Consider the following 12,071-nt stretch of genomic DNA (forward strand, 5'->3'; position numbering starts at 1 on the left):
GACTATGTCCATTGCCCAAATTCTTAGAAGAATGTAGAAGAAACATAGGTTCACAAGCTTATGGTAATTTACTTGATTCAGTTACCAATTGGTATAATACAAAATTCCAGAAACTGGTAGGGTAAGTGTTTAAGTGTAAGATTCTACTATGCTGCCACACCTCGACCTTTTCAAAAGTTCAGTGTTTGAGCAGTGCAATTTTTTGGGCAGTATATGTTTAAAATATTCAAGGCATACAGATCATTATTATCCGATAACATATGATAATAATTCCATGCCACTGTTAAATCTATATAAACCCAGGGAACCCTGCTGTCCTGCTGTACTCTTTAACACAATCTGACATGCATGTGCATGAACTGGAGACTGGAATTTAAAGAATCATCAGTATGTGTTGCAAAGAAAAGTGTGGAAAAAAACAGATTCAACCATTAAAAAACAGGATGGGCGTGCTTGTACATTTCATGAATGTGTACCTAATTGTTATATTGAAGTAATTAATTTAATAAGGCATTCCAACATATTCATATGCACAATATTATTGGCATATCTTGGTCAACTGTATACATTTTTCAGGATTTCTACCAGGGATGTTAAGATTCACTGAGTCGCATCGATTCGTCAGCGTAAATGTAAAAAATCGATTAAAAAGAACTGTGCATTGGATACAAGTTCCCATTTATATCACAATGCATCATTTTAAACATAATTGCATCGGAAATGTTTTTTATTTATATATATTTATTAGTAGATGCACTATAACTTTATTAATTAGACAGTGTCCAATAATTTGTGATGTGGATTGGCTTCTCCTCGCTTAACGAATATGATGTATCGCGACACAACGGAGACAGAGGTGACACATAGAATAAAGATTAACATGGCAGAGGTAGAGCTGCATCTTCCTGTAAGGCAGAACAAGAAAAGGATGTCTAGTTTTATTTCATCTTTTTTTCCCACTACAAAGACCTGTTTGTGAATGAATCATGCGTTAGAAGTCAGTAGGCACTTAAGTAATTAAATAATTGCTAATTAATTAGTATTAGTTTGCTGTCTGTCTGAACCAAAGAAACAAAAGCTGTGAAAGCCTGAAAATGCTCAGAGTTCTAGGTATTACATGAATATAGCCATCTTTATACAATAACATGTAGATTTAAACGAGTTCAAATTATTATCAGGAAATAAATCCAGGTTTTATACTTCTATTGTGCTGTTTAAATGCGTTTAAATGTTTAAAAAAGTGTTTATTTGGACTGGGAATGCCTCAAGTACAGGGTGCGGTGTAGTACGGAACACGTTATTCTGATAGAATTCTGTCACTTCCTGGTTCGCTGAGGCGCTCTGCAGATAGCCACACCCACGCGGACACAAAATTCCAGGCAACCGAAAAACTCACCACGCCCACCGACGGATATGTATATAAGCATGGGAGTTGTAGGAGTGCTTTCCGCGTCTCCTCCGTCTCCCAGAACACAAATCACGGTGAGTGAAGAGTTCTGTAGGTCCTGGGAATTATTGTTAATAATGTCATTATTATATAATTTTGCCTTGTATATCCTAAGGCACAATATATTTCAAACTAGTTTATATATTCTATTATATATATGTATATGTGTGCACAATGTTTTCCCATTCTAATTTCTAGTAATTGCATGCACATGTGTGATAAGTGAGTGTCACTTTAGTCTAGTGATGGTTCTGAGATAGAAATCTCATAATCTGATTTATTTTTTTTGTCCCACAGATCCATCATCCAACATGTCTTTGATCTCTCAGTTTCTACAGCAGACTGTGTATTTGGGTGCGTCTGAAAATGTTGTAAGTTTCCAGTTTTCTTTGAAGGAATTTGTGAAAAACCAACACCCATTTTTTTTTTCTTCGTCAGATGGAAAAACTTATCATGAGAGAGAGAGAGAGAGAGAGAGAGAGAGAGAGAGAGACACAGAGAGAGAGACAGAGACAGAGAGAAAGGGGAGGGGAAAAGGGGAAGGAAACAAGGCAGGGAGTGTTTGGGAGAGAACTAGAAAAAGAGAGCGAGAGCTGGGTATGAGTCAGATGTGGGCATGTCGTCTTTCCTTACACACCTCTTTTGCAAGAAAAGGAAGAGTTTAACTGTTTCTGTGCTTTGCTCCCTTTTTCCTAAAAGTGAATCCCAGTCCAAAACTGTAGATTTATCTGATCTGATTTAAATGTGTGTGCCTTTCTTCCCTTAAGCAAATTGTCATTACCAAGAATTTTGTTCAGTAGTTCAGAGAGGCCAAAAAATGACGTCTATTCATATGTCCTCCTTAATGGAATCAGTCGGATGCACATTTTGGACCAACGGCGCTTGTTGTGGTCTCTGATACTGTATGCTGGCAACCGAAGCTCCACCTTGAAGCTGAGTCACTCGATTCACTTCCGAATGGCGTCAGCTTCTTCATTACTTCATCCTCTGAATCACTTCAGCTTTTTTTTTGGTTTCAGCTTTTAAAATGTTTAGAAAACAGTCTGATTCTGATTTATTTTTAAAAGAAATTTCATGCAAGAGTGTATGATTATTTACACAACGAAGCCTACACTATTAAATGTGTCTTTGCAAATTAAATTGGTTTTAATCGATTGTGTACCTGTGGGTAGGGTTTTCAGGGCACCGTGACACCGTTTCCTGCATTTAACCCAGCTGGAGATGTGGCTGTTCTTGACAAAGCCATCAAGACCAAGGGTAACACACCCTTTTCACACAAACTCATGGTCACATGGAGCAACAACAGCAAACACAAATTCATCTGCACTGGATCCTAATCCAAATACACTGACTCAGGAAATAAATGAACTGTAAATACAATGTGTGGGTGTGGCATACGCTTCATATGTTCAACTCTTTTGCATGCCTTTCTGCCAAAAATATGGATATACCCTATAATGGGTCATGTATTGATTATGCATTCTACATTGTCAATATTAACATTTAAAAAAAAATTATTTTGTTGCTCTCAGGCGTCGATGAAGACACCATCATCGAAGTTCTAGTGAAGCGGACCAATGAACAGCGGCAGCAGATCAAAGCTGCTTACCAAAAGGCAGCTGGCAAAGTGAGATCTTTTGTACTTCTCAGGAGCACAGTTAATCACCTGAGTACTTTCTCAAGTCAACAAAACACGAATGTGTTGTGTAACCAGTCAGCGTTAAATGTTGGGGAAGGTTTTGTTGCGGGCCAATGCTGTTCATCGCATCCCTGAGAACTGATCAAGTAAAAGTGTTTACTCAATTAAACCACTAAGCTCATTCACACCCATACTTTGGCTTACTTCAAGCCACCCTTAATCGGTTATATAACCGTCTGTAGCCAGAGGCACATTAAACTGTAAAAATATGTCCACTGATCACCAAGTGTATGAATTTATTCTATGAAGATTATTAACATTTTTCAAATAGTCTTTCTACTCCTTCTAGACAGAAATGTCTCTTGGTGCTTGGACCCCAATGGGGTGTGCTTTTCAGCACTGCATCAAAATTTCCCAATAATTTCCCCTATTTTGAAATTCAGTGTCTTAGAAGTATAGATCAAGTGTTAAGTGTATAAATAAGACCATTAGGCATAAACACCACAAAATAAAGGTATAAGGGTGAGAAAATCAGATTCTTCAACTGAACAATGACCCAGTGTGTGTACATCTACTGTTGATAAATGCATAAAGCCCCTAAAAAAGTGTACCCTTTTTGTGCATAGCCCCTCGATGTAGCTCTGAAGGCAGCTCTGAAAGGTGAGCTGGAAGACGTGGTTCTGGCTTTGCTTTGTACTCCGGCTCAGTATGATGCCCATGAACTCAAACTGGCCATGAAGGTAACTTTTTTTATTTTTTGAAGTACAGACTTATTTCTAGCCAGGAAAGTTTGCTTTGCAAATGTCTGCAGATTTTATTCACAAAAATGGTGTAAGAAAGTATAGCCATTAAGTAGTCTGATGTAGAATACATTGAATTTATGGCTACAATAATCAAGCCATCATATTTCTTATGAATAGTAGTATTTTTTTATATCCAAGTTTTCTATCTGGCTATGGGAATATTGTTCTAACCGGATGCTAAACCAATCCACATTCTTGGTAACCAATAGTAACTCAGGACGGGAATGCCGACCACTAGCAAACAGTGTGTAGCGATTTAATCTCATAAATATCAGACCCTGTGAAAACAGAACTGTCCCTGTATTTGTTATTTATCTAATGCTTATTTGCTAGGGCTTGGGCACAGATGAGGACACCTTGGTTGAGATTTTGGCCTCCAGAACCAACAAGGAGATCAGAGACCTTAAAAATGCCTACAAGGAAGGTAAGCTCCACCTTTTTTGGGGGTTGTTTGATAATATTAATGCACTGCAAATAGTTTAATGTTCTCCTTTGATTGTGTTGAGGCAATAATAGCTCAAATAATTTTTAGCTGTTTACCAGGCTCGAAGTCATAGGTTATTCCTATATATGGTTATTCCTGATGGTTACATTAGTACACATGTTAATCTGAATATTTTTCCTATAGAATTCAAGAAGGATCTGGAGGCCGACATCAAGTCTGACACCAGCGGACACTTCAGGGACGGCCTTCTGGCTCTCTGCAAGGTGGCTGAAGTACAAAACACGATTTTTGATGTGAATGGGAACAGTACGAGAGCTCGTGTGTAAATCTTTACATCGTTTTGCTCATGCAGGCTGCCAGGAGTGAAGACCCCAATGTGAACGCGGAGCTGGCGGACAAAGACGCCAGGGTAAGAAAATGTGTGCAGGGGAAGAATTATTTGGTGTTGATTCTTTGGTCTTGGTTTTGCTTACATACAACGTGCTTATTACTTTAGGACCTTTACGAGGCCGGAGAGAAAAGGAAAGGCACCGACTGCGGCGTGTTCATCAACATCCTGATCAGCAGGAGCGCTCCTCAACTCAGAAAAGGTACCATCTTTGGTGGAATGATCCAGTTCATGAAGAAGTGCTAATTAATACAATTTGGAGCGCTATATTTAGACACTATCTAGAATTTGAACTGCTGTAATCTTTCAGTTCTGAGTCCTTTTTTCCTCTGTGATTTTACTTCAGTTTGTCTCAGTTTATGTATCTCGTTTATCCGCCTCACACAGTTTTCGATTGCTACTCCAAGTACAGCAAAGTAGATGTGGCCAAAGCAATTGACCTGGAGCTGAAGGGAGACATCGAGAACCTTTTGATTTCTGTCGGTAAGCTATTCTCACTGTTCGATCATTCTTTAGTGGTCTCTGTAACACTGAAGGTTGGATTGTGGAAACGCACAACAGTAAAGGATTCAGTCCCGGTTGGATGAGCGAGCTGCAAGTTTGGACGAAAGCGTCCATGGGACGCGATTACACATTTGTTTTGAAAGTTCAGTTGAGGTTCTGAAAATCTTTTGTTGACTGCACAACAATAAGGATTCAAGATCAAAAGCTTTTGGCTATCTATAAATCTCTTTCTGATTAATAAGAAATATCCTGCAAAATGTTTACTTTATTTTGTTGCTACACATATTAGCAATCAAATAATGTCTGCTTTTGTGTCTCTGCTAGTGAAATGTGCCGGAAGCAAGCCTGCGTACTTTGCTGAAAGACTCAACCTGGCAATGAAGGTAAAATCTGTTTTTAGGTTTTTGTATCCCTTCCATTTCCCAGATCATGGGCTGTTCCATCGACACACTAATTATTGATTGTAGGACTAAAGGTATGTGTGATTGTATAGGGCTCTGGCTACAAAGGGAAGATCCTGACCAGGATCATAGTGAGCCGCTCAGAGATCGACATGGTGCAGATCAAGAAGGAATACAAGACTAAATATGGCAAGACCCTCTACAAGGATATTCTGGTAGGTTTCGATTGAGGAACAGCCGTAAATTGGACAGTGCTGCTTATTGGTGTTGCCTGTTGTCCAAATACTTATACTACAAGCGCCAACATGGTATTAGCAAATACCAAATATGTGCGTGCTTCATAAATCTTGTGAAATTTGGATAAAAATAAATGCAGAAAATGATTCCTTCACAGTTTAAGCTATTCCATAGTTTTGTACTCTAAGCTAAACATGGAACATCCATTTGGAAAAACAAGCCCAAACAATCCCGACCAACTTTATGGCTGTTTGTCTTGTAGAAATATTTTGAATAACAGCCGTTTCTTTTTGTGTTTATAGATTTGCCAGAAATCGAACGGAATTAGCAATCACTGGTGTACCTAGCTAGCTTATGCAGCTACAGCTTTCTAGTTAGCTAGCTGTGTTATTCGGCAGACCGTACTAGTTGTGTTCGGGTTTTATTTAGCAAGCAGTGGCAAATGTTTTTGACTGTCTGGAAGGTGCCTGCCGAGGTTCCTCTGGAGGACGTCGCTATAAAGAATTCTAGCTTTTGAAATGGCCACAGTTATAGTATACTAGGGAAAAGGTTGCTTAGATATTGGGCAAAATAATGTATGTGGAGCCAGTTATATTTGCAATAAGATTCTAGTAGTAATAGCTGGTTTCTTTTTGAATATAGAAGATCCTAATACACACTATGCTGAGATTTTCTCTGTCATTCGTTTTCTTTTTCCAGGACGACACCAAGGGTGACTATGAGAAGATCCTGTTGGCGCTGTGTGGAAGTGATCAGTAAACAGAAACTTTTTTTTTTTTCTCCCCTACTGCCAGTTGTTTGTCATCAAAATCATTTTTGATTAAAGAGCGACATTTCTTAAAGTGCCATTCTTGTGTGTGTGTGTGTCTAATGATTTTACTGAGTGTGGAAAATCGGTGGGAAAGCAGTGGGAGTAGTAAAGGGGTGTGGTGTTTGTTAAGCTTGGTAGACTCACTGTGAACATCAGAATGTAGACCCCACCCTGCTGTTAAACTGTTTTTGGCACACGATGAAAGTGACGTGGCCTTGGAAACTAAGCTCCGACCCGACTTATCTAGCATGCTCGTTGTGTCTGTGGAACAACACTGTGGCTATGATTTATTGCAAGGTATTAAGAAATACGCTTCAGAAATTGATGACCAACACATCATACACCATCTAGACATCAGGGCGATGTGATCAGACTGAATTCATCACACCACTTTGTCAATGCCAATTTTTCATATTGGCATACCCCTAAGTGTTGTATTCCTTATTTCTAAATAGCAATAATCTTTCCCTGAAAAGTAAAACTAACACTAAAATGTAGACGTGCTATTACCTGTTGCACTGTGACACACTGCACCTCATGCTTACATCCAACACTAATTTGATCAGTATACATTTTTTCCTTTAGCCTTTGGCAGGGGCATCTTATACCAAATTAAAGGATACTGTTCTTTATACCTGCAAATGCATTTCTGTAATTAGAATAGTCTTTCCAATGTATCTAAATACATTGCAATCTGTCTAAATAATGTCTTATGTACAGTGGTGAGAAGTTATAAATTACAAATACTCTACTGTAATTAAGTGGTTTTTCCTGGGGAATTGTACTATAAGTAGTTTAAAAACAGTGTACTTTTACTTGAATACATTTTTAGTGCTGTAGTGTTTTTCCACCTGTTTGTATAAATGATAGTGGGTATAACTTCTGCCGGACCAAGTTTTTGTTTTTCTGTAAAGTTATATTTTCAAATTGCTCATTGCCTTACAGCCACAAGAAACTGAATCAACAAAGGAGCTGGAAATGCTACTGTGTGTTATGTGCAGCCACTTTTTAAACTGCTGATGTTCTTCATAAGTTCCATCAGCTTGTGATTCCACATCCTGCTCCGAATGAACGAGTTGCGAGGCTGCAGAGAATGATTGTTTGCGTTGTAACAATAGTTCTACCCACAGTTCCTGTCTTCATGAACAAGTATGAAGCAGTCAGTGTAGCATACTGTTGACATTATGTATAGTCCAAATCCATCCTCAAAGCTCCTGTGTTACTCTGTAATTTCATGGATCCTCAGGCTGAGTGGCCTTCAATCGAAGAGCGAACCATCCACAGGCAGGACGGGATGAACGGTTGAGTCAAACATGCTCCTGAGGTAACACTGGTCACTGGTACCTAAGGAGCATGTTTGACTCAACCGAGAGAACGTAGGATCTTAAGATCTACACAACTCTCTGATTTTCATTTCAGCCACTGTTTACAATCTTGGGGTAAACCTGGACACTCAACTGTCATTTTCCTTTTGTCAGTTCCTTCTCTATAACATCAGAAGTACTCAACATTTCCAGCCTGGACAACTGCATCTCTCTGCTGGAAGGTCTACCTCTGATAGACTCCGCAATTTGTCCACTTCAAATTATCCAAAACACAGCTGTGTGACTTCACTGGCTTCAAAACACTGATGTTCCCGCTTACTGTACATCAAAAACATTATAACTCCCCGCACCGGACCACACTGCCTGAGATCTTCTAGCATTGCTCAACTGCTCCCACCTCTTTCTCAGGATAAGAAAGAAGTATACATCAAAGCTCTTCTCTGTTCTGGCACCAAGGTGGTTGAATGAACTTCCCCTAGATGTCTGAACATATTCAAACGACAGGTGAAGTTCCACCTCTTCCTGAAACACCTAAACTAGCACATTTTTCCCTTTGTTTTGTCCTTTATCTTTATATTTATTATTATTCATAGGCAATAGTTTGTTCTGGAAATATATTACATTTGGAAAGATATTTGTGTTGTTTTCATCTTAAGTTAATTTTTTTTTTTTTTTATTCAATAAATTTTTTTAAATTGAACTGCCTCCCGCTTTCACCCCCCCCCCCTGCCCGCGCATGCGCACATACGCGCGCTGTAGCCACCTGCTAACCTCGACACCTCGAGGAGTTCTGAGGAAATTTCGGCGTCTGAGGTAAAACTTTTTTACCTGTTATTAATTATTTTTTTTAAACGTCCAAGAATAAACAAACATCCGCATTCATTGTAATTTATTGTAGTAACGCTATGCTTCGGAATAAGTGTTTAATGACATCATACAATTGCCCCCTAAAAACTATTCGAAAACGGTTGCCAAAAAAGGAAAATTGACTAGAAATTAAATGGTCATTTGAATTTTTTTTTTTTTTTTAAATGTAACGCATGTTTGATTTTTTTTTTTTTATCTTTTAAATGAGTATTTCCATCATGAAGTTCACAGTGCTGTTATCTCCAGTTTGGATTCTTATGAAGGTTGTAGTGGTCCTGTGTCAATAGAAAAATGGCTTTGATTAACTTGCAAAATGTATTTACTTCACTCAAATATATGGTTATACACATGTCCATTTATGTCTGTGTTCTTGACCGTCTTGAAAACAAAATCCATTTGTTTCTGCATTTGTTGTTTTTAAATGAATAGATAGATAATTGATTAAAAGAACATTTTGCAGTGATACACTAAACTGAACACATACTAATCCCCCCCCCCAGTATGTTAAAGTTCATGGCACAAGACCTGCTTTATGAAGAATATAAAAATGGTGTTATCTTTTATATCTTTTATAAACTATTACCATTTTAGTTTCTTTTCGTGAAAACCGTGCTGGACAATAAACACAGTGCAATATTTCTTATGCAGGTTTTTAATAATAATACAATTATCATCATTATTACTGATGTTTTTTTTTTTTGTTTTTTTTTGAAGGTTGAATAATCCAGCTTTTTTCCTGCTCTGATGAACAGTAATCTCCATGCTCTGAATCTTCAAGCGATGAATCTTCTGATGACTTCATGCCGGACTCTCAATGAAAAAGTGATCGTAATTATACTGTTTATTAAGACACAGAAACCACCGTCTTATACGACCACACAATCTTTTAAGACGGGTGTCAAACTCAATTGCACAGGTGGCCAAAACTCAAAGCACACTTTATGTCGCGGGCCGAACAGGATAAACATTTATTGAACACACTAAAACAATGTTTTTTGAACCCAAATATGAATAAAAATAGACAGAAATATTAATATTAAATCAACTGGTCCGATGCAGATTTTACTTTGATTTTCAGTACTTGCTGAAAACACTGATTTTACTGATTTCTTTTATTCCTTTTGTCATTTTTACAAATATTGTTTCAAGATGGCAGAAGATTCAGTATGAATAACATTAGTGGTCTTATTTTGCTCAGCAAATGTGTTCTGCAATAATTTTTTTGAAGAATTATGCCTGTTAAAATGTAATGTACAAGCTTCTACTTTCACTGTTCATTCTATTGCTTTGTCATATTTACATTTAAAGCTTGTGTATGCGATGTTTATAAAAAAAAAAAAAAATTTAATATTGTGGCTGTCAGTTTGTGTTCATTCAAATTTTTTTAACTTAGGAAATAAAAACGGGGTTGACTGACGATGAGGGGGAAAGTTCCAATAGTATTTTTATGTAGCATAACATTGACTACTAATATTGTGTTGGTCCACTTTTTTGCTGCTTAAACAGTCGAGCATTAATAGCATTAACTTCTTCAGCAGTTTGAGCTACAGGAGCTCATCTGTCGGACCACACGGACCAGCTTTCCCTCTCCACCCATGATCCTGTCGCCGGTTCACCACTGTTTCTTCCCTGGAGCACTTTTGATAGATACTGACCACTGCAGACCGGAAACAACCCACTAGAGCTGCAGTTTAGGAGACCCAGTCTAGACGTCACAATTTGTGAAACGCGCTCAAATACTTAAACTTGCCCATTTTTCCTGCTTCTAACGTCAACTTTAAACACAAAATGTCAGTATATTAAGTTAATTCCAAAAAACTGTAGTCCTCGACTTACGGTGAAGATGCGTTCTTGAATTTACAGTACCGTAATGTATAAACTTTACAGTATGTGGGAGAGTGGAGGCCAACGCTGAAAAAAAAAGGAGACACAGTTAAAATTGGGCTTTGAAACAAAGACACTGAGCCAACTGAACTCTGGTGACGTCTGGCAAGAGTAAGGTGGGAGATGCGTACATCCTGGTAGCCTTCTAACGTTTCATACCGCGTATGCTAATACGTTGCCTGACGCACAAAAATAAAAATTTTTTACAATTTCTTGGTATCGCTATCATCAGATCGAAAAATCGCAAGAACCATCGTAACTCTAGAACTACACACAATATATCAAAAGGAGTACACCCCTCACATTTCACCCACCGTTTTATAATGTTTTCAAGGGACAATACTATAGAAATTAAATGTGGAGATATTTTCAAGTTGTCAGTGTGCATCTTGTGTACCAGTGCAGATTTACTGTCCTCCAAACAATCTCTCACCATACATCGATTAACGTTGTCGTTTGTGTGTATGTTTGCGCTCCTTTTAGCTCTTCACTGTGTATAGAAGAGTCTCGGTTCCTCACGAGGAATCAGCAGCAGGACGTGGAGACCTCACCTGCTGGAGCACTGGGCGTCTTCAACGCTTTACATCACTTACCTTTCTATCTCCACCTTCATGTGTCCTTCAGCGATTTAGACTCTTTTTCCAATCACCAAGGTTTCTTGTATAACTGATTGTGTGTTTACTTCAATCTGATCTTAAATTTATCCGATTGTTTCAGAGCAACTCGCACTGTAATATTTTTCATGTAATCTATTCGTTATTTTATTAATGTGCATTTTCATTCGTTTTATTATGATTGTGAAAGCTCCATTACTCACTTTACTCTGCTCTCTCTCATGTAACCTTCTGTGTGTGTGTCCAGTTGCAATTACCTCAATTAGCATTTTCTATGTTTCAATTCTGTGTATATCACCCCCATCCTCTTCCTCTCCTCGTACAGTGTATAAGCGCTCTCTTGCTCTTTCTCTCTCTCCTTGCTTTTGCTTACTGCTCCTAATACACTAGAGTTACCAGTAAAAGGTAGCAGGACTTGTGCAGTCTTTTAAATATGTCCATTTATATCCATTTCCATTCTGATGCCTCATATGTACTGATTGTACAGTGCAATGGCATATAGTAGGAATGATTTCCTGAACCGTTCTTTGTAACAGAATCAGTCTTTTGGAGAATGAAACTCCGCTGCCTCTGTATGTTATCATGTAGTGGGTGGGCTGAATTTTCCATTATTGACAGATGATTCCATGATGAGTCAAAGACTGTTGGAACACAACCCCAGTTATCAGTATTGTTATTGTTGTTTAAGAATAAAATAGTCTTTCTT

The 12,071-nt window shown here is 38.1% G+C and overlaps 1 protein-coding gene and 1 long non-coding RNA gene across 2 annotated transcripts; both read left to right on the plus strand.

Moving 5' to 3' along the window:
• The first annotated feature begins 1,334 nt into the window (after positions 1–1,334).
• anxa1a (annexin A1a) lies at positions 1,335–6,712 on the plus strand. Its single transcript, XM_083526425.1, has 13 exons — positions 1,335–1,482; positions 1,745–1,818; positions 2,620–2,704; positions 2,980–3,074; positions 3,713–3,826; positions 4,223–4,313; positions 4,518–4,597; positions 4,687–4,743; positions 4,831–4,924; positions 5,110–5,205; positions 5,551–5,609; positions 5,720–5,842; positions 6,564–6,712. Exons 2-13 carry the CDS (start codon positions 1,759–1,761, stop codon positions 6,621–6,623), a joined length of 1,014 nt encoding a protein of 337 aa, XP_083382551.1. The 5' UTR covers positions 1,335–1,482; positions 1,745–1,758; the 3' UTR covers positions 6,624–6,712.
• A 2,014-nt stretch (positions 6,713–8,726) lies between these two features.
• On the plus strand, positions 8,727–10,207 carry LOC310717998. The gene is made up of 3 exons (XR_014531020.1): positions 8,727–8,813; positions 9,368–9,417; positions 9,582–10,207. It is a non-coding gene; the product is annotated as an uncharacterized lncRNA (long non-coding RNA).
• Positions 10,208–12,071: the final 1,864 nt, after the last annotated feature.

The sequence above is a fragment of the Silurus aristotelis genome (genome assembly GCF_946808225.1).
Source record: "Silurus aristotelis genome assembly, chromosome: 23".
Classification (NCBI taxonomy): Eukaryota; Metazoa; Chordata; class Actinopteri; order Siluriformes; family Siluridae; genus Silurus; species Silurus aristotelis.